Here is a 22,796-nt window from a genome sequence, read left to right on the forward strand (position 1 = left end):
GGGACCAGAGGCCGCATTATTAAGGATCCATTTGAAATGGATATACATTTTCCATTAAATTTCGGGTGACATTAGCGTGACGGCAGCATGAGACGACAGCAGTAAGCGGCCAATCGTAGAAATCACAAGGTAGCGGATCCCCACCCAGACGATAACCTTCGCCACTCGCGGCACGAACTGGCTCACCATTGGCTGCGATATGCAACCAATCATGAGCCCCGGTCGCCAATAAGCCAATGGCCACGGTCGCTTCCCACGGACGTTTGAACGTCGGGGCCACGTCACCGAACAGTGGCCAGTGCCCGAGGACAAAATGGATCCAAAGTGGAAAATGGACAGTGAATCATTATGCAGGGTGACTCTTTTGAAGCGAAAAGCTTCACTACGAGGGTCGGAAGCGAGCTTCGCGTATGCCAATAAACCGAATGGCGAGTTCTGCGCATGCGCGAAGCCGAGTGACGTCACGAGCGGCGCAGATGGCCGTCGCCGCCGCCGCGTCACTACTTGAAACTGCGTCGAGGCTGGGAATCGAACAAGGGTCTTAGGCATTTGAAGCGGAGACGCTACCACACCGCCACGAATGCTTTTTTTTTTCTTTATTGCTTGGCTTTGGCACATAACATTCAATAAAACAAACAATCAACTAAGCACACTAAACGCTATGTACAGCCTTTGTCAAAAGTTTGGAGCCCAGGGGGTTTGCTTCTGAAGCACACTGTCTGGTTTGTAATGCATCTCCAGCGCTCCAAATTTGCTGAAGGTACGAAGATTTCTGGTCCTGCCTCCTACAATGGGTAGGACTACCACGAATGTTATAGGAGTCCCACTGCGAGGCTTTGAAGCAAACCCCCTGGGCTCTAAACTTTTGACAAAGACTGTACATACACACGGCACTGTCGTGGTCAGCCAGCATGAATCTGGATTCGTCAGATTAAAATTCACGCAAATTGCACAGCCGATGTAGTCTCTCAAGGTTTGAGCATGAATAAAGGTGCCTCTAGTGAATGCATGGGCTTCATACTTATAATAAAAGGAATAAAAAACTCAAAACAACAAAATTAAAAATCACTAAAAATGAAAAAGAAATAAGAAATGAAATGAAAAAGATGTAATGTGCAGAAAAAAAAACAGGAAAAAAGAGAAAACTAAAACAAAATGAAAAAAATTGAAATACGAAAAATTTTTACAATACATTACAAGGAAAAATAAAACAAAAACAATAAAAGATGACTAAACATAAGCACAGAAACAGAAATAACAAATGAAATGAAAGTAATAAAATATCACGAATAAAAACACAAATAAAAGACAAACAGTGAGCCAGGAACCTGATACCTCGGTGGACAACCGAACCGGGTCGTAAAAGAAGGAAAATGAAATGAAAATTGGTTTTAAGGAAAGGAAATGCCTGTCTCTCATATTTTGGTGTACACCCGAATGGAATGGACACCACAGTGCGTGTCTCTAAAGCAACCTTCTAAGACAGCACCCTATTCACTACACGCGCGTCTCCTCCTCCGCCTGCGTACAGGCAGTGTGTGGACGGCCGAACACCTCCACCGTTATCGTGGTGCTCCTAGTGCATTCTGCGCGAACTGCGACAGCCATGATGTCAAACCAAGCGTAACTGAACCTTATCGCTTGTATATCGAGGCTTAACAACAGCTAAGCCACTGCGAAATTTTTTAACCTGTGCTGATTTTATTATTTAGAAAACCGTGAGAGATGCAATCAATTCAAAACAGAGCTGCCAGCTTCTCTTCCTACAACAATAGCCGCCAATTCAGTGTAACAAAAAGAAAAAAGATGCCCAGGCTTGGCTTGGTTAAGCCAAGAATGCGTTGCATATTGCGCTGTCTTTTTGCGCGAGGTATTGCTTTGCGGCACTCGATTTTCTCAGCAGCTTTTCCTCCGTGACGTATGGATGGATGGATGGATGGATGGATGGATAGGAGCGCCCCCTTTGAAACGGGGCGGTGGCAACCGCCACCATGCTCAGCCGTTCTTTTTTATTTATTTTATTTTTTTCTTTGTTTTTTCTTTCCTTTTTCTTTCTTTTTCTTTTTTTCTTGGCCTACGGTGTTTCCTCCGGCTGTCGTGACGTCACGTCACGTGGTTTGGTGGCTGCCCGGCCGCGCCCAAGGACTGAACTGAGTGATTGCAACATGCTACTCATAAAAAAGAAAGCGATCTCCGGCCTCTAGAAAATCAGCTCTCAGTTTCACTGCTATGCTTGCTGCACAAGTGTGTGTATACTGATAGGCCTTCGCCCTTGCCACTTTGCACTGCATTGCGCACTTCTAGACGGCTGCATCACCACGTAAGTTTCTCACTCACCTTCGGACGCACAAAGGCTTTCAGTGCATCAATTCCCCGCGCCATATCACTTTGAAATGATCTTCCTGAATTTCTTGCGTCGTTAAATGATTCTGTTCCATTCCCTGAGAACTTTATAGGTCGTTGTGTTACAATAATTCATTTATATTATTTCGTTACCAAGCTTGTGTTTCTTTTGCATGTATTCGTTTGTAAATTTGATTTGCATATTAGGGAATTCTGTTGCCCAGTGACAATATAGAGTTCTATTAGTGCTTGGGAATTCTGGTATATATTTATGTAACAACGCACTAAGTAGTGCTTTGCCGTTTGTCTACTGTGATCTACTTTTATATTTTAAACCCCTTACACAGTTCCCCGAGTGGCCTGTAAGGTTCAATAAATAAATAAATAAATAAATAAATAAATAAATAAATAGTGCAGTCGAGCAAAGCAAGTCAAAAGCATTGAAACACAAGGGTACATGCCTATTCCATCTTCTGGAAAATAACAGCTGACTTACTAGCGGGACAACCACGAAATAAATTTTTCGGCGAGCCCGCATCCCGCAAAGATTTTTTCATGCCTGTATTTCATATGGATCATGTTATGATAAATTAAACAATAGACTTTATTTTAGTGGCAAGGTTAGATGCGAATTTGATGACCGTCAACATCGAAGGCCCACTTTTAAATTTTCTTAATCACCAATCAGGTTCAAAATATCGAACGACAAAAATACGCATTCGAAAGCTAGTTCAATTGGCTTTCCTGCATTAACAAATTTATAAAGAAGTCGCTGCGCGTTGTATTGCCGCCGTAATCAAGTTATAACCTCTTCAACATCAAATACACCAACGGCGCCTGTATCTGACGCATAAGAACTGCGAGAGACGCCATTTAAGATTTTTGCACTGCGGGAAAGCGACCTTAACGAGCTTTTAAATGCGTAATTTTGGCGTTCGATATTTTGAGACACATTGCCGATCTATAAAATTTAAAAACACAGCTCTCACCTTCGATGTTGACTGCCATTGATTTCGCAATATAACCTTGCCCCGTTATATCAAAAATAGTTTATTTGTTATTTAAGTCAATCAGTCGTTTAAATATTGATTCATACGAGGTACTTAATGTCCGCCTTGCTGTAAAATCCAGATCAAGAGACCGCACCGGCGTATCGCTCACAGGTTTTCAGAATAAAAATTTGTAGAGGCTAACGGAGTCACCGTTTACAATATGGCCCCAGGTTACAATACCTGTAGAGCAGAACGTTGGGCCAGTTGGTGTAGCGACATATTCAAGAAAAGTTTGCGCAGAATAACACAAGACGGAAGAGAGAAACACGCAACACACACACACACACACGCACGCACGCACGCACGCACGCACGCACGCACACACACACACACACACACACACACACACACACACACGAGCGCTCGTGTGTGTGTGTGCGTGTTTCTCCCTTCGTCTTGTGTTAATCTGCGCAATATATTCTTGAATATGACAATACTTGTGTTCCTTACACGTGGCTTTAAAAAACGTACTTTTGTTTTATGGCTGCAAAGACCTCCATAAAATTTACTTTCATGTTGCCAAATTCGAAGCGAGTACTAAGAAAGTGCCTACTTCCTACCCAAATGAAGTTTGGGCGACAAAACAATGTATTAAGGACCTGGATCACTCGCGCAATCTTGAAAAATTGTGGTTTTCAGAGGGTGATTAATCATAGCGTTATGCAGGGGCACACAGCCGGACTACCTACGACGCCAAGGCATCGTCGACATTCCGTTGCTGATAATAAATTACGTGATTAGTGCCTCATTTTCGCTCTGAAATTTTTGGTGGTAGCGCTTGCTGATACTGTGGTCGCCAGCATCACAGCTAATCGGGCCAATATTGGGAGTGCATTGGCAAAGGGTCCTACAAATGACCAGAGTAAAACATCTAATTCCAATATTGGGCCGTTAAGCTGTGCTGCTTGGGGCGTGGTACAGCTGCGCAACAGCTTTACATCGACTACACAGAAAACAAAGAAACTACGCAAGCTGTCCGTTAATTTCTTTCACAACGCGAGGAAGAGCCACGGAAGGCGCGAGCCGAGTCTTGTGTTCATCGGAAACGGTATCGGGGCAGGGTTTCGCGGAAGTCCGCCTTGAAGTCCCGGAAGTTCTTGGCGGCCTCCTTGAGGCGAAAGAAGCGCGCCTCGTGTGCGCTGCGCAGCTTCCAGCGGCTGGCGCAGCGGCCTTCGCCGTCGTCCAGGTCGATGTCGTAGAAAGCCCAGCCGAGGCCCTGGCTCCGCGATCCCATCTGCAGGTCCAGTGCTGCCCGCATCTGCGCATGCGCGAGAGAAAGTGAAAGGAGGTTGCGTTTCGCTCGGCGCTTGAAAGACGTCTGTGGGCTAAATGCTGCCACATCCAGATGCCAGTGACGCAGAGATAAAAGCAAGATTTGACGGACGCGGCAGACCACGTTGTTGAGCTCGTAATAGGCGGCTTACCTCAACGACATACTTCTGAAGTGCAGGCCAACGTTGCTAGTCACGTAATGGGCCTTTCATCCGCCACCCCTGTCCTGATGCTTCTATGCTCTGGAAGGGTGGCGGAAATCGTTCCTATCATCTTGAAGAGAATTTCAGTGCTGATATTTGAAATGAGTGTCAGCACCGGACCCGGATGCGAAATTTTATGGCCTGCACATTCTTCTGTGGATAGCTAGAGTGTATCGCCTCATGCATTTGATTTCGGTGCCTGAGAACGAAGATTAGTTCTTCGGCAAACATAGAACAAGGAATTTGCTAAAGGGTAATTCATTAGTGGGGGACTGCGGTGTGTAGGGTTCAATCTTCTGCACTGGATATGAGGGATGCCGTAGTAGAAAGTTCTCGTTCAATTTACATCTCGTAGGGTTCTTTAACGAGCACTGGCAACGCACAACACATCGGTGATTTTGCACTTGCGGCCGCCGTAGCCGGGTTTCAGTTCCGCAACCTTAAATTGAGCAGCCGTGCGTGCTGGGTAAAGTGGCAGATTTTAGTCTAGGGACAGTTCATTGCACGACAGCTCTTAGTGCCCCTCGCATCTTGCTGCGAATTTCTTAAAAAAATATGCACATAGAAAGGTGCCAGGAATTTTTTAAAAAGTTCTTTGAAACTAAATGAAATTGTGTCCTACACACCCATTCGGGCGCTGAAGGCGTTAAATTTGATTCTATGTTCTCTGTTTTTTATGAACTTGACCAGCGCAGGGCTACTTAAATTTTAACAAGGTCGCGAATTAAAGAATGGTTTGCATCCGAACTGATGCACTCCGTTCCTCATTTCCTCATTTTTGAGTCTCTGTTTTAGAAGCGCAAGCAAACAAATAAAAAAGGTATGGGAATGGCTGCCCCAGCTTAGCTATCGCAGGCTTAAACCAATCAGCATAAATGAACAAGGGCTAAAGAAAGAAAAACTAAAATGAAAATGGTTGGTTGGTTTAAGATGTTTAACGTCCCAAAGGGACTAAGGCTATGAGAGACGCCGCAGTGGAGGGCTCCGGAAATTTCGACCACCTGGGGTTCTTTAACGTGCAATGACATCGCACAGTACACGGGCATCTAGAATTTCTCCTCCAAAGAAATTCAGCCGCCGCGGCCGGGATCGAACCCGCGTCTTTTGGGCCAGCAGCCGAGAACCATAACCACTGAGCCACCGGAATTTGAAATCAAACGCCAATTAGGAAAAATAAGAGGGACGCTAAAACCTTTTAAGTGTAAATGCAAAGCGAAGGTCGAAAGACGCCCACAAGATGTTGGCTGATGCGAATAATGAAAGCAAGGCGGCGGACGCCTGGACACTTTTTTGCATCCATCATCATCATCATCCTCAGTACGCCCACTGCAGGAAATACGCCTCACCCATGTCTCCCCAATTAACTATGTCCTATGCAAGCTGCGGCCACCCCTATCACCGCAAACTTCTTAATCCCATTTCCCCATTCCCCATCTAACTTTATGCCGCCCCCTGCTACGCTTGCCTTGTCTTGGAATCCACTCCGTTACCCTTGAGGACCAGCGGTTATCTTGCCTTCGCATTACATGCCACGCCCAGCCCATATCTTCCTCTAGACTTCGATCAGGATGTCATTAACCCGCGTTTACTTCCTGACTTAGTCTCCCTCTTTCTGCCTCAACATTACACCTATCATTTTTCTTTCCATAGCTCGCTGCGTTGTCCCTAATTTAAGCTTAACCCTCTTGGCTAGCCTCCACATTTCTGACCAATAGGTGAGTACCGGTAGGATGCAGCTGCTGTATAATTTTATCTCCACCAGCTCCTTAAACAAAAAACCGAGTTGCGCCCGATCGCAGGCTGTTTTCAAAGACGTCTGCAAAAAATTCAGAAAGCAAAAAAAAAGTTTGTGAAGGGGGAGGGGCGGATAGAGAAAGCGTACGTTAGGTAAACGTAGTGTCAAGCCCGACAAACGAAAAGGCAGGCGCTGTTATTCTCAACATTTCTTCTGTCAGTCCTGCTACCCTTACATCGGCTTTGATGATCCACTTAAACGCTGCATGTGCTGAGAGTGTGAAAGCCCTTGGGCGTTTCATCGCACTTCTTTATCCGTGCAGAAGGTAACAGGTTGAATAGGAACAGGCTTTCAGCCTGCCCTACCAGCGATTTTTTCTCCGTTCCTACCATTCCTCACTGATATTTTCTTATATTACCTTGTTCGTGGCATCATAAACTGGCACCAACCAATGAAAAAAAAAATCCGTTACAGGGTAACAAAGGAAGGCGTAGTACCCGTATTGCTTTCGGTGGGCATCGCAACGCCGCAACCGCGAAGTCGGGGAAGAGATGAACAAAGGAGGGAAAGATGGAACAGATAAAGGGGTTAGCTCTGTATATATTCATCTTGCGCTTGCGTGATGGAGGCTCCGATGCGGTAAGGTTCGAGGTAAAAGAAAGCTTAAATTTGTGTAAGAGGCGCCGATGTAGAGGGCCTCGGTCAAATGCATACAACCTGAAATTCTTTAAAGAGCCGCCATGGTGGCGCAGTGGTTGCGGCGCTCAGCTGCTGACCCGAAAGACGCGGGTCCGATCCCGGCCGCGGCGGTCGAATTTCAATGGAGGCGAAATTCTAGAGGCCCATGTACTTTACGATGTCAGTGGACGTTAAAGAAGCCCAGGTGGTCGAAATTTCCGGAGACCTTCACTACGGCGTCTCTCATAGCCTGAGTCGCTTTGGGACGTTAAACTCCATAAAACAAACCTGAGATTCTTTAACGTTTATTGACATCACACCGCATACGGGTGTGTCATGCATTTCGCCTCAATGGAAACACGGCTGCCGTGGCTGGTATGTTCTTGTTCAGACGGAAGGAAGAATAAAGAGGAAGGCAACGGCGTCCGTCGAAGCAACAACTAGTGTTGCCTTGAACACAGATACCTCCTCCCCTCCAATTCTCGGTGCCATTTCGCGTCCATGCGCGCACTGAAGGGCATGCCTTTGCGAGACTAGACGAGGGGTACGAAGAGTTCTTGAAGAGTGTGAAGGCGCGGCAGCTGTCTCAGTAAGATTGGAGATTGAGGGGAAAACAAGAGGGTTCCTGAGGCTGCTTTAGAAGGTAATACTCCAAACCATATTTTTGTGACAATATTTAACGATTAAATTGAATTCCGCACTCCGGAGGACATCATTATGTATATAGAGTGAGCGGAGACCGTTCGCTTTTGATCGGACACGCTAAATTTGAAACATGCGCTGCGCTTCGGTAATTTCTTCTAAGAAACAGCGTTAAGTCCAGCACCGAAATGTGGGCAGTGCCGGAGGCGCCGTACCTCAATTGCCAGGTGCGGCCGCGTCTTGTAGGTGCGCCACTTGCCCATCTCGGCGAACTGCTCGTAGCGGACATGGTCGCCTATGCCCTCGGCGCCCACCTTCCAGCCCAGCTCTGCGGTACACACCTGTCGAAGACGCACACAGTGACGCAGGATTAGCGTGTTGTCACTCAGCACCTGTTTCAGCACTCGCTCGGGGCAGAATTCTTTCATTTCGTCAGTCATCAGGGAGGCTCAGACTTGAGGAAAGTGAGCAATTTAGGGTTAGTGAAACAGCTTACTATTTTTTTCCTGTGGTTAGCGCTTCCGCATCCACTTCCTGAACGCCCTTTCTCTTCGTGTTTTGAGGCATAACAGCCCCACGATCTCACACAGGCGGTATGTTCAGCTCAATTTGAGGGGGGGGGGGGGGGGGGCAAAGCCGTAAGACATGCCTTCTGGCTAATAAGTTCGAGATGTATTTAAAATAAGCTATTTCTTCATAACACCGCGCTGCCTAATCGCAACATTCCCAACACGAAGCACTCCAAGGCACCCCCTCACCTAGTCGTAAGCCTTGTTAACTCTGAGGCACCCCCAAGCTGCTCGCTGATCGCTGCTAAAACACTAAGGTAATGACATAAAATCAGGAAGACAGCTTGCCGCTCTAAGGCTTTCTATGCTGCGGGGTAGCACCGGCTCAGGCCGTACAGGTCGCGGCTACTAACGGAAGGAACAAAAGACGGTTTGAGTTTTCACACACAAGATGGTTGCCATCAGTTAACTAACGTATATGGCGCGGTTCACTACTGCAGCCAATAGGGAGATGATGTGTCAACCTCACCCTTCGCAGAAGAGAGCAAGCCTTTTAAAGCACTGTACTCAATTCATGAGGGTCGGAGAAATGATTTGACGCGATTTTCGTGCCTTGCTAGGAGATTCTCCATCGCAGCTTTCTATCATGATTAGCCGAAACGTTTGTTAACTAGAAGTTAACTAGAATGTTTGTTAACGAAAGTTAACTAGATTATCTTACAAAGGACAATCTTAGTTTACATTACCCTAAGGCCCGTATTTGCGAAGCCACTTCACCATCTTCCTAAGCAACATTGAGTCATGACTGCTTTGCGCCCGTGTACTCGTAAACCAGATGTAACAAGTGAAGGCGGGCTAGTTGGTGGTTAACAGTGGAGTGCATATTGCAACCGCGCAAAACGACGAGGGACGAAGAGAGGAAAGCATAGGACAAGATGCGGATGCCCTGTGCTTTCCTCTTTTCGTCCCTCGTCGTTTTGCGCGGTTGCAATAGGCACTCGTAAACCAGGACAAGAAGAAACATGTGGCTAAGAAAGACAGTAACCGGCAGCCAAACGCGACGATAGCTGAGACAGCAACTAATCTCCGAATTAATTCGGGCACGGCCAGCCTTTGTAGACTTGACCCAAGGCGTGATATTTCCCTTTAAACAAGTCAAAGCAAACGGTCCTCTCAAGACGGGTGGCGCACCCAGTGTCCGCCTCCCCTTACCGTGGCGTAGGAGGAGACCGAGGCACCCGTGCAAGGCACGTCCCTCAGCTCGGCGTTCCTGTCGGCGTCCTCGTCGACGTCGTAGTAGACGACCGCCATGGACGACGACAGCAGGAAGGACTGCTGGCGCTGCGCGTCGCCCGTCTGCCGGCGCACCAGCTCGGCTGCCTCGCGCTACGCACCGGAGACAGAAATAACCACGCATTGGCGAGTTGAAAAAAAATTCGTCCTGGCCCGGGAACCAAACCCGGGACCTTCGCCTTCCTGAGGTAGTCGCTCTCCTAATTAGCTAACCAGGTCGGCGGAGAGATCTTTGGCGAGTCTGAATTGATCAACTAGAAGTGGGAACAGTGCAAGTCTAACGTTCAGATAACTGTCCCATGTAGGCTTAGGTTTATAATAAGCAAGTAATTACACATTAACGTCTTCCCAAGCTCAGCCATACATCTACAATTTAAAGCTGTTTCACAAAAACTTTTTAGTTGAAGATGAATTCGTCCTGGTCCGTGGAACAAACTCTGGACCATCGCCTTTTTGAAACAGTCGCTCAACTAACTAAGCTATCAGGACGGAGGACAGATGGTAGGTGAGACTCAGTTGATCAACTCGAATGACTTAAGTCAAATGTTTAAGTGACTGCACTAAGTTAGCATTGATCTGCACTCAGGCTGTAATCATTAAGTATCATCCACTCAAGCGCAGCCATAAGGGTGCAGATGAAAGCGCTTTCACAGAAACTCAATAGATCAAGAAAAATTCTTCATGGTCCGGGGATCAAACCCAGGACCACCGCGGCAGTCGCTCGACCAATCAAGCCAACCAGGAGGGCTAGGAGATGGTAGAGAAATGCCGAATTCAGAAGAATGGCCTGAGGGGCGAGTTGGTGCATGATGAAATGAACGGCGGCGCAACAAGGACACTAACAAGAGAGGGGACACCACATGCGCACACTACCAACTGTTTATTGCATGGAAAGGTGGCATATTTAAACATACAGCTCAGGCATGACACTCATCGCATTATTGCTCCGAGCCCAGCACGCGGAAACAAGCAGCAGGTCTTTCAAATGCCGAATTGATGAAAAGCTCGAAGTGGGAACAGTGTTAGTGCCTGATAGACCATGGTCCCGGCTTCGATCAAGTCCAGCTTCCTTGTACATCACTTTTAACTTTGAGAAAACTGCAGAATATTTTAAGGTATTGTTATTATGAGCATATTCAGTGGAATGGTCTATTCTTCCAAAGCGTAGCAAAATCTTGCTGTTAAAGTTCATCCTGCGCTCGCACCCAGTAGTTAAGGCCGACATGGAAAACCAATCAGTTCTGCACATATACTGATTGTCATAGTGCAGTCTTACGATATACGTAAACTTGCGTTCATAAACAAGTTCCAATTTAAAAATGTGCTTGGGTATATCCCTGGGTATGTCTCGAGTGTCCTGGGTATGTCCCGAACTAGGCCTCGATTGTTTTCAAGTTTTCAACTACAAAGTTCCTGTGAAACAAATTTCCTTCATAGCATGTGGGGACTTTTCTCCGCGTCATCTCCTTTGGTTGGCTTCCCCGCGATGCATCCTCCTTAGTTTGATTAGTTACCTTAACTAACAAGGGAGGGCGCCGGCTTCGAAGCGACACAAACGCTACGGATGGCGTGATTGCTGCCCGCGTGCGGGAAGGAGACGTCCCTTATTGGCTTGGGATTTCAGCGCGCGCTGAAGTTCGGCACGAGGCTCCGCTCAACTCAGGCAGGGCGAATGGCGAAGCCTCGCGGGGCGGAACATCCTCTCTCATCTCGTCCCATCCGGCCGCGACGTATCCCTTGCCCCGGCGTGGGCGAACATTCGTTCATAACCTTGCTGGTGAGTTGGACGCTCTCGATTCCTTAGCATATTTTATTGCTAGCTGGCGTTATTGTTGCTGTACAAATAAATGCCTTGTTTGTGTCAGCCAGTGTGTCGTTCTTTAGTTCCTTCAGAGCAAGGCCTGCCGTGGTCGGCGTGCGCTCGGTAGCGTACGCTATCACGGGGTGGGGTCCGGCGGTTTCGAAATGTACAAGCCGCGCTTAAATGGGGAGAACGTATTTATCTCCCCCTATTAAAACCCCGCATGTCTTATGGCTGCACTTGGATGGGTGCTAGTAAGTAACTGCTCACTTATTACAAATCTACTCCACCTTGAGGGACTCCCCTAAACAATTAAGTAGTCAGTGGCAGTCCTCGCCATCCAGATAATGGAGAAAAAAGCTTGGAACGCCGTACCCCCTTAATTAGGCAGTTCATCGCGGCTGGCTATGACGTTCAAGGTAAATCTTACTGCACTGCTTCCATCCAATAAAAGAAACAGTTCTGCCTCAGCACCCGAAGGTTTCTTAGATATGCTGCCCCTTATCCGTGGTTTTTATTCCGCAATCGGTTTAGTCATAACTTCTTAACGCCGTTACCGCGAGCGTTAGTGTTAAATTCAGGGACTAGCGTAGCGGGACCGTCCGCATGCCTACACTGTTAGCAAAAAACACAAAAAGGGAGTAAATGGCTTGTCCTCTAACGCACACCCAATATGAGGTTTTTTTTGCTCCATACGTATGGTGTTTTTTATTTACTCCCTTATATAAGGGAGTTATTTTGGAGTATAAAGGAAGTTATTTTGGAGTGAGAAGAGAGTAAATTTTTTACTACCCACAGAAATGAAGCCCAAAAAATGGCGTCATGTTTATTTATCCTCATTCAGGCTCACTCTTACAGCAGTGACAGCGGCGGAAACGGGCAGTAGCTCTGCGGGCCGCCGGCAACCCAACTTGGGAAACTGCGCTGCCCTAATGTGACCCCGCGTCACGCATTCTTTCCGCCGTCTGCTAGCCCAGCGGCGGCGTACGCGGCGGGAGTCATCTGCTTGTCGTCTCCTTTTGCTGTACGAGCTAGTTTCGTTGGCCATGTTCGTAGATAAAGGGATGTAACCTTATAATCAGTAGTTCAAAACTGAAAAGGAGACGCTGGGTAGTTTTCACGGCGAAAGTACACGGCGAAAGAGTTTTCACTGTCATGCACCAAGCTATATTTGACCCAAAACCAGAGCAGAAAAGATAAAAATACACCTGATGGTAGTTTGGAATGGCAGTGCTTGCTTTCATATTCACGTCATTAAGGCTTGGATTTTAAACATGGCTGAGGAAAAATGTGGCCTCATGAGCTCAATCAAGAGCTCAGCGTTGACACTATGTTCTATCACAGTTCCATGTTCATGCAACACATTGCGAGGACCACACTGAAAAAAAGACTGAGAATTAGGCCTAAGCGGGGGCTGTAACGGGGTGGCGACACAAACCAAGAAAAGTTAGGTATGGTTAGAGCACTGGAGGCTTCACTGGAGCAATTCAATTATGTACCGTAATGTAGCGGAAAACGGCGACAAGCCGATATCTTGTACCGCGGCAGGCGCCCGTGAAGGAGCAGAAGTCAGCAGAGATCCGGCGACGATGGTAACCAAGCGGTCTTCACTCACCGTCGTTATCAGACGACTGACCAGAAGCAGACGAAACGCTAGGTGGCGGGGCGGATTGCGCAAAATGGTGTTTTTTACTCCATTTCGGCACTGGTGGAGTATTTGGAACAATTAACTCCCTTTTCAGACTGGAGTAAATGCTGGTAAATCCTCATTTTTACTCCATTATTCCCTCACGGGAGTAAAATGGAGGACAGTCCACCTTTTTACTCCCCAGTCATGGAGTAAATGTTTTCACAAATGGAGTAAATAGGGTGGCCGCCACCCTTTTTACTCCCTTTTGGGTATATTTTTGTTTACAGTGTAGGGTACGTGCCACCAGAATGCGCTGCGTGAAAATTCCTTGTTACTCCTATTACATATGCGAAACAGGTCTTCAGCGGAAACGTTCGAGTAACGCCGTATGTCAGAACACGTAAATAAGCCTCCCAATTAAATTCTCTTAAGGGGCTAAACACTGATCCGAAGAGCACTTGTTCACTGAGAGCTCAAAACCGGACGTCACAACAACTTCGTTATCTTTGGCTCCACTAGCTCACAGCCCATATCGTGATTCTGTCACGCAGAAGATCGACCGCACTCACCATGGACAGGTGGCTCTTGTTGTTGAACGACGAATTGGTCCAGCTGTCTATGGGGTCCACCACACATGCCTCCGTAGATTCCGCGTGTCCTGGTGTCACGTGGGTGATGAGCACCAGGAATGTGAGCGAGCTGCACGTGGAAGGAGGGGCGAGAAGGAGACAAAGTGAGGAGTAGGAGAGTGTTCTACGAGTATCAATTGCTGCCCTCTATAAAATTACCACCCGCGATTATTTATTAGAAACGCTGGCGCCAACTTGCACGCACTTCACATGCCAGCCGCATTCATTCGAAACAAGGACGCACGACCGAAAGAGTTAACTTCAAAGGAACATAGTCGTAAAAGCAAATATACACGGGTGATTGCTCCATTCTCAAAGAGAATAACAATCTGACTCAATGAAAGAAGTCGCTCCATATCCTACAAAGTTCTGTGGTGTAGTCTCGAGTAACTGGAGGCGACAACTGTCTGGCCTCGGACGACGATTTAGTCACGTTCAAATCATGTTTTAAGTTTTGATAAATATCATATGCATCAACGGTTGGTAAGAAAAACGAACTAACTCTGCCCCTAAAAGAAACAAAATCTTATGAAGCAGTTTGCTGAACAGTATCAAAAGAAGGATCGCTTAAATCGCGGCTAGCAGCCCAAAGTGGTAGTTGCTCTCGTAGCTCCAGCTTGCATGCGCGTTATCATGAATGATATCTTAATAGAAAACGCTCTCTTTCGGCCGTTTCTACGCATTCCGCTGCCAAAACGGAAAGCGCTTAGGTTTCTAAAAGTGCACCATTTCTAGTTTCCTTCAATGCCGCACCAACCCGACGCTTTCACTCATGTCCAATGCATCAAAAGAAAACATACCCAACAGTTCTGAACAAAAGCGTTTTTGGACAGGAACCAGTTTATAAACGAAATTTTGTCATGTATTGTAAGATTTCACTATGACAATCGTTATATCCGCAGAACTCCCGTCGGCTGCCTTGCATTTTTTTTGCTATTGATGTTTTTGCCATCGTCAAAAGTGTTCTCCATTGGTTTTCTATAGCAATCTTAACTGCTTGTTACGAGTGATGGAAACACTATAAAAAAGATTTTGGTACACATCGGAAGTATGGATCATTACCTTGAAAATTTCCATCGTAATACCTTATCATACACTAATATTCAAAATTTTTCTGACACAATGTCGGACATGATCAGTATATCGCAACAAAATATTCCCGGCTTCAGATTTCTAAATTACCTTCATACAATTTTTTCCCCTTGAGATACCTGCTTTACTTTTATCGCATAGGAACAGGCAGCAGCCGTTCCACACTTTTAATTATTTGCGCGTTATGGGTCAAGCTCATTTCCCTCGCCGGTAGTACTACTTCATGTACCTACGCATGGCTAGAATCGGCTGCGCAGATGGCAACGTATTCATTTATTACGCGCGGATATCAAATCAATGAAAGCACATTTTCTTGCCCAGTTGAGTTGGGTGGGCCGTTCCTCCGCAATTCATGTCGATTTTCAGAAACAAGACCACTATCCCAGTTCCACTACGATTTTTGCGCCTCTTATCGAGATTTAACTTCCTTACTTTTTAAGGCGCTAAGGGGGCCGTAAATCTAGGCAAGCGTAATAGTAACTGCCCTGCCCTGCCCTGCCCTGCCCTGCTCTGCCCTGCCCTGTCTTGCCTTGCCCTGCTTTGCCCTCCCTTGCCTTGCCTTGCCTTGCCCTGCCCTGCCCTGCCCTGCCCTGCCCTGCCTTGCCTTGCCTTGCCTTGCCTTGTCTGCCTTGCCTTTCCTGCCTGCCTGCCTGCCTGCCTTGCCTTTCCTGCCCTGCCTGCCCTGCCCTGCCCTGCCCTGCTCTGCCCTGTCTTGCCTTGCCCTGCCTTGCCTTGCCTTGTCTGCCTTGCCTGCAGCCCTGCCTGCCCTGCCTGCCCTGCCCTGCCCTGCCCTGCCCTGCCTTGCCTTGTCTTGCCTTGTCTGCCTTGCCTGCCCTGCCTGCCTGCCTGCCCTGCCCTGCCCTGCCCTGCCCTGCCCTGCCCTGCCTTGCCTTGTCTGCCTTGCTTGCCCTGCCCTGCCCTGCCTTGCCTTCCCTGCCTGCCCTGCCTGCCCTGCCCTGCCCTGCCCTGCCCTGCCCTGCCTTGCCTTGCCTGCCTTGCCTGCCTTGCCTGCCTTGCCTGCCCTGCCTGCCCTGCCTGCCCTGCCTGCCCTGCCCTGCCCTGCCTTGCCCTGCCCTGCCCTGCCTTTCCTTCCCTGCCTGCCCTGCCTGCCCTGCCTGCCCTGCCTGCCCTGCCTGCCCTGCCCTGCCTTGCCTTGCCTTGTCTGCCTTTCCTGCCTGCCTGCCTTGCCTTGCCTTGCCTTTCCTGCCCTGCCTGCCCTGCCTGCCCTGCCTGCCCTGCCTGCCCTGCCCTGCTCTGCCCTGCCCTGTCTTGCCTTGCCCTGCCCTCCCTTGCCTTGCCTTGCCTTGCCCTGCCCTGCCCTGCCCTGCCCTGCCCTGCCCTGCCTTGCCTTGCCTTGCCTTGTCTGCCTTGCCTTTCCTGCCTGCCTGCCTGCCTACCTTGCCTTGCCTTGCCTTTCCTGCCCTACCTGCCCTGCCTGCCCTCCCGCCCTGCCCGCCCGCCTGCACTGGCCTGGCCTGGTCAGTCCTGGTCGTCTGATCTTGTACGGTCTGGTCTGTTCTGGTCTGATCTGGTGTGGAGTGGTCAAATCTGTTCTGGTGTGGTCTGGTCAAGTCTACTCAAGTCTAGTCTAGTCTAATCTAGTCTAGCTAGTCTACACTCTACACACGAGTGGGCCTATATAAAAGTCAAAAGAGAGTAAGCTGTCATCTAGAGCCCTCCCTTCTAGGCACAGGGTCTGCTGCCCAAGTCCCGGATTAGATTTCGATCACTATATTTACAGAATGATTACTCTTCGCAAATCGTAGTAAATAGTTGTGTTAACAATGGAAGTAGGCTTTGACACGCGGCATCGGAGGTCTTGAGGTAAGCAAATAGATGGGAATAAAACGTTGCTGGAAATCACTGTAACTGCCAGAACTACTCATATCTTGATGAGGGAATGTGTTTCCGTTACCTGCCGAAGTTTTCAGCATTTAAAGTGATGGAAATCTGCACCAGCGTATTCCCAGAAAGGGAATCCGTGCTCTAGCGCATTCCCTTTCAGGGAACAGGGAATGTGCTAGAGGGCAACTCGACCCCTTTTTACTGCTATTTGGGCTAATGCGTATTTAGACTGGGTGCTTCCGCAGCCGATGCAAGCGGGGCACCTGACTGTGCTCCATTCAATCTGCGATGACGTGTGCCAGCAAGCGCTGCGACAAGAGGTCATCCGTCCACAAAGGGTGACAACAGGCTGCCCGGCGTCCACAAACAAGCAGAAATAAATGGGGCGCTTACCTGGAAACAGCCTGGACCAGCTCGTTGAGGCGGGCCTGACGCTTCTCCGGGTCGATGACGAAACGGATGCCCATGAAGGCGACCAGCTCCTCATTTTCCTGAATGTGCCGCAGCTTCTGCAAACCAGAGCCACAAATATTCGCGCACAGAGTTGTTATATTGCGTACGTGTGTCACAGATTCGTTTAGGTAATGATTTAAGACCTGCATTTCTCAGCGATTTTAAAGCCCTATGCAATGTTCACCCAGCATTCTCATGTTTTCATGCATGTAAGATAAGGTCGGCTGTGACGAGGGCTTGACGCACCAGAGAGCCTTCAAGACGTAAAGTTAGGCGCTCGGCCATTCAACCGCAGACCTAAAGTAAACGCGTCAAAACGCGAGAACAGCGTCGGCCATTTGGCAGCAGCACTGTTCAATTTCGCTGGAATTGTTCCTCTCAAAGCAAAAAAACAATAACTTATGGAATTGAAATGGGGCGGCCCAAGGAGACATTCTCTTATCATTACTTTCCTGTCTACCTTTTCTATTCATTTGTCCTGAATGAGCACCACCGCTGGAGTCTCTCTCGCACAGGCGCGGATATAAGCTATCGGAGCACGCTATTTCTTTCAATGTGTAATCACGCCTTCCCCAATTGAAATGAAGAAACATTGTTCGTCCATAAGAAAGCGCAGCAGCGTCCACTACCAGCATGCACAAACTACAGCTGACAATATGAATGAGGCAAAGTGTGAAAAATCTTCGAAGGCAACAACAAGCTCTGTTATATTTTTGTCCGCACCTGGACGTCTCTGAGTAAAGCCTGGTGAAAACTGGTTAGTTGCTTTATGGGGTTTAACGTCCAAAAGCGACTCAGGCTGTGAGGGACGCCGTAGTGAAGGGCTCCAGAAATTTCGACCACCTGGGGTTCTTTAATGTGCACTTACATCGCACGGTACACGGGCCCCTAGAATTTCTGCAACAAAGAAATTGAACCATCGTGGCCGGGATCGAACCCGCGTCTTTTAGGTCAGCAGCCGAGCGCCATAAACACTGAGCCACCGCGGTCAATCAATCAGTGATCAATGATAAAATTAGGGACTGCTTCACCGAAATGGGAAACGTGATAAAATGTCTCCCGGTAGTATTTTGGCAGCAAACGACTCTGCGTTCCTTGCACCAAGTTTCGGTACGTTGCTATTGAATGTACTGCTCTCCTTATATACTGGCATACAAGAACAAATGCACAAACACGTACGAAAAACAAGATGGAAGGCGCTATTCATGAACCCGTGTGTCACCACTTTCCATCGCGCTCCTTGTTAACAATTGAATCTCGCTGTGCGTCAGCACTATCTTGTTTTTCATACGTGTTTGCACATTTGTTCTTTGTATGTGAGTATATAAGGAGAGCACTACATTTAATAAACAGCTGAAAGTTCACGTACGGACCGGTCTTGCCCTAGTTTTTCTAACTAGTCCTTGTGCCTTCCCTCTTAATGCCTTCGGGCCCTGAGGGTATTCAAATAAACAAATAAATAAATATAGTGCGCCAAACTGAAGATGGGTGTAACGTTAACAGACCGGAAGCGGGCAGAGTGGTTGAGCGAACAATCGGGAATTTATGATATCCTTGTCGAAATCAAGAGGAAGCAATGGGCTTGGGCAGGGCATGTAATGCGAAGGCAAGATAACCGCTGGTCCTTAAAGGGTAACGGAATGGATTCCAAGAGAAGGCACGCATGGCAGGGGGTGGCAGAAAGTTAGACGGGTGGATGAGATTAAGAAATTTGCAAGGAGATGGTGGCCGCAGCTGGCAAAAGGGGTGATTAATTGGAGAGACATGGGAGAGGCCTTTGCCCTGCACTGGGCGTAGTCATGCTGAATATGATGAGGATGAAGGCCACAGATAGCTGATCTCGATAACGGATACTTGACGGTGCCTCAGCTATTCACGGGGGGCATAGAGGAATAAAACCGAAAAAAGGGATTTTTAATTTTTTCACGGCCCAAGCTTCACCGCTGATATGATCTTATATGTGTGTTGTTTCATATGTCATGCTCGTTAGTACCTCGCTCGTTAAAGGAATTCCACTTCCGTTCCAGATCATTTTTATTCTCGGTCTTTTTCATTGTCTGAACCGAAACCACGTTCCCGCCAGCCCTGTGCTTTATCCAATGAGGAACAGCTAATGCAAGACGTGGAGCTGATTCAGACAATCAAGAAAGGGAAGAAAAAACAAACGTAATATACGTAATAGGGACATCATAATTATATTCTCCCCTCCGCGGAGTTGTCGCGCTTGTGAAAACCATTCATCGAACGACTTCTCAAAAACGCACCACGAGCAGCGCGTGTAGCTTCTTCAGCTGATTCCGGTCGGCGTCCGCGTCCCGGACGACGAGGCGCGCGAAGCCGTAGCCTCGGATGCGCCCCGAGCGGTAGCGTCCCAGCAGCCTGGCGGCGTGGGCCTCGTTCTCCATCTGGTCGGCGAAGTACTCGCTGTCCCGCTGGAGCACCGACAGCAGGAAGTGGGTGGCCGAGCTCTTCGAGGCGGCCCTCAGGAAGCGCTGGAACGCACCTTCTGCGCCACGAACGAACAGAGCGCTCAGGTAACCCACAAGAAAGTAGTACAAGTGACGGCCGAGCTATCAAGCTGTGCTCACTACCCCCTGTGAAGTGTTAAAGATATAAGTGGGTCTGTGTAGAAAGTTGTAGTTGGAAAGGGCTGCGCACCACCAGATGATTTGCACTCAGAAACAAGTCCTGCTTCTCCCCCCAAATTTTTATTACAGTAAACCCTCGCTAACTCGGACTTCAAGGGGCTATGGAGAACATCCAGTTTATCCTAAGTTCAAATTATCGAATGGCCTCTTCACTGACAAAAACCATTCGCATCATGATAAATCTATTAAGTAAAAATTGGGCGATGGTCGTCTGATTTTGAGATTAAAACAGCGCGCCAAGGACGATTCTTCCCAGTTCCGTTAAATTATTTAATGCTCGCACATTGCAGGAACTGTCAAATCAGAATTGTTCCAAGATGCTAAAAACCTTCGCGGCCTCCTCCGAGGTGCGACGCGATAGCAGTGCAGCCTCCCCAGAGCTGGTGTCGTCGCATGCATGAGGCTTCACCAAGCAAAGTTAACTTTGGGACCCTCGTCTGTACATTTATGATGTTTTGTATAATTTTTGGGGACCAATAAAGCCTAACTTTCTTCAAAAAAAAAGTGCGAGCAGCTCAGGGCGAGCCCGCGGCTCAAACGCATTGAAAGAAGGGAATATCCAGGCGAACAGAAGCGCGCCGGTACCGCACGAGACATAAATCTTAAAAAACGCCCAAACACCCCTGTCAGCTCTATGATGGCACCTAGCATGGTTTCCGGCCCTAGTAAACTCTATGGCTCGCAGTTCATCTCAATGGCCGATGCGCGGCCGGTAGCCACCATCGCCACGGGCTGGCGCGAAGCTCAGGGAATAGAAAGCGAAACTATGCGACGTGTTTTTCGACGGAGGGACTTGCCAATCATCACGCCTCCTGTTGTGCGTACATCAGAGCTTGTAAGGCAATACTGTACCCAACAATCCAGACTACAGCACAGTTATCTGAACGATCCTTTGCTGTGCCGGTCATACCTTGATCACAAACTCCTGCCTCCGCTTCGCAACCGAGATATGGTGCAATTCACGAGGAATGTTTACGCGACACTCAGCGTGGTCTGATCGAGCTGTGTTTTGTAACACCCCGCTTAAAACTTTGATATTGTGCCAAGAGGAGCTGGGGCAACCCGATTGTCATGCTGGCTGCCACGTTCACATAGGACGGAACGTGACGTCAAAATGCTGTTTCCTGCAGTTCAAAAGCTGCAAATTTGGATCCTGGGCTGACCGCCCGGAAAACCTGGGTTTCAGCCGAAGCCGGTGTAAAAACCTGCCGCTCGCCGCATAACTGAAGTAGTACAAGCGGGCCTCGAAACAAGAAGCTTAGCCACAGTCAGGCAGCTGTTCTTCCTTCTTAACCTCAAAATGTTGCTAGCAGCCATGAACAACGATGCTATATCTAGCCTATACGATAGCAAGCGAAGACAAAATGAACTGCATTTATTTTCCGTTCACTAATATATTCTTATATTCTTTTTTTAAGAACAGATACAAACGTACTCAACACTGTTCTCCCTTGTAAAAATGGTCTACAGACTTCTTATAGATTATTTCTTTCCTATAGATATTCATTTTTGTCTATTCATAGTCTATTGACTATCTGTAGACAAAAGTCTACTAAAAGTGTATAGCCATAAATCTATAGATTGTACGTAGACTGTCTATAGCATTTGTGGTGCCTATAGATGGTTCTCTAGGATTTGTCTATGAGAGTCCATGGACTTTATAGACAAGTCAATGGACAATCTATAGACTGTCTAAAAAAATCTGTGAAGGCTAGTTTCAATCTGATGACGCGAATTATCAGCAAATGGTTTCTGCAAGTACCCGTCCAATCACGGCAAACAAAAGTTTTCTTCTGATGAGCGCCACACGTACCATTGGAGCCTGCGGACACGAAGTGGTTGTTGGACTCGTCCAAAGTCACGTGTGCGAAGATCAGGAAATCGCACACGCCATCCGGAGGTACCGCGTCCTCCTGGGTGTTCTCGCCAGTCACGCACACCACAGGCATCAAGTCGCTGCTGCCGGCTGCGAGGAATTCAATTCACATATGTCTGGCATGCCGTAGCTTTCATCTGCCACCAAATGATAATGTCACATTGAGGCAACTGCTTCTATGACCTGAAGTCTGTTCAGTAGTGCGGACAGCATTTTTTAGTACGGCACGCTTTTATTTTGAAATGGTCCGTAACACATTGTCATACACTGGCCTCCACGCGGGATCGAATTTCTCCTCTCATGCATTGGTTTCGGTTTCAACGGCCGAACGGTGACTATGACGTTAAGGTTGAGTTGAGGTCATGCAGAGGAAACAAATCTCTAGGATATAATCGCTCCTTCGTCTTTTTAAATCACTACGACTCCTACGCCAACCTGCCTCAAGCAAACCAATGTCACAAGGAGGGGGGAAGCAGGTATAAAAGGGCTTTTTGTGTGCTTCGCGTCAGCTGACAGAACTTTGACCTGAAAGCCACTGTTTTTCGCTGCAAATCAATACCGTCAGAACACGACACAAGTAATTATACTGCAAATTATTTACTCGGCATTGGCGTATTAAACTATTTGTCTGCCATTGACTTGCCCTCCATTAAAAAGAGAGAACAAGCAAGCAAAACTTAGAGACGAATTCATTTCCGGAATGCGACGAGGCCCTCAAATATCGAATAATTACCTCAGCAAGCCATTTTTTTTTTCAGATTATAGCCGGCGTTCTTATAAGCGTGACATGTACAAGTAAAGAAGCAAGAACGGGCTGTTGCCCTGGTCACAGTGCACTCAAGTTCCTTGTAACAAGTGTGTGCGTGTGCGTGTGTGTGTGTTGCGTTTGTGTGTCTGTGTCTGCGTGCGTGTGCGCGTACGTGCGTGTGCGTGTGCGTGTGTGTGTGTGTGTGTGTGTGTGTGTGTGTGTGTGTGTGTGCGTGCGCGCGCGAGCGTGCGTACGTGCGTGCTTGTGTGTGTGCGTGGGTGTGCGTTTGTGTGTGCGCGCGTGCGTGTGTGCGTGTGTGTTTGAGTGCTTGTGTGTGTGTCTGTGTG

The 22,796-nt window shown here is 47.9% G+C and overlaps 2 protein-coding genes across 2 annotated transcripts in view; one reads left to right on the forward strand and one right to left on the reverse strand.

Annotated features, from left to right (window-relative positions):
* The window catches only part of LOC149360794 (uncharacterized), a 95,458-nt gene extending 84,001 nt beyond the window's left edge, over nucleotides 1–11,457 (forward strand). The window contains exon 3 of the transcript XR_016288350.1: nucleotides 11,391–11,457. The gene's annotated coding sequence lies outside the window, so the exon portion shown is untranslated. The remainder of the gene's footprint in view (nucleotides 1–11,390) is intronic.
* Nucleotides 1–22,796, reverse strand: part of LOC149360797 (uncharacterized) — a 71,886-nt gene that overhangs the window by 28,851 nt on the left and 20,239 nt on the right. The window contains exons 5-10 of the mRNA XM_089567931.1: nucleotides 21,639–21,791; nucleotides 19,442–19,683; nucleotides 17,118–17,233; nucleotides 13,728–13,857; nucleotides 9,647–9,820; nucleotides 8,141–8,266 (exon numbers count right to left, since the gene is read on the reverse strand). Coding sequence (XP_089424057.1) covers nucleotides 8,141–8,266; nucleotides 9,647–9,820; nucleotides 13,728–13,857; nucleotides 17,118–17,233; nucleotides 19,442–19,683; nucleotides 21,639–21,791 — 941 coding nt within the window. The remainder of the gene's footprint in view (nucleotides 1–8,140; nucleotides 8,267–9,646; nucleotides 9,821–13,727; nucleotides 13,858–17,117; nucleotides 17,234–19,441; nucleotides 19,684–21,638; nucleotides 21,792–22,796) is intronic.

This window comes from Amblyomma mixtum, chromosome 2 (genome assembly GCF_055824585.1).
Source record: "Amblyomma mixtum isolate Tamu chromosome 2, ASM5582458v1, whole genome shotgun sequence".
NCBI classification, from domain to species: Eukaryota; Metazoa; Arthropoda; class Arachnida; order Ixodida; family Ixodidae; genus Amblyomma; species Amblyomma mixtum.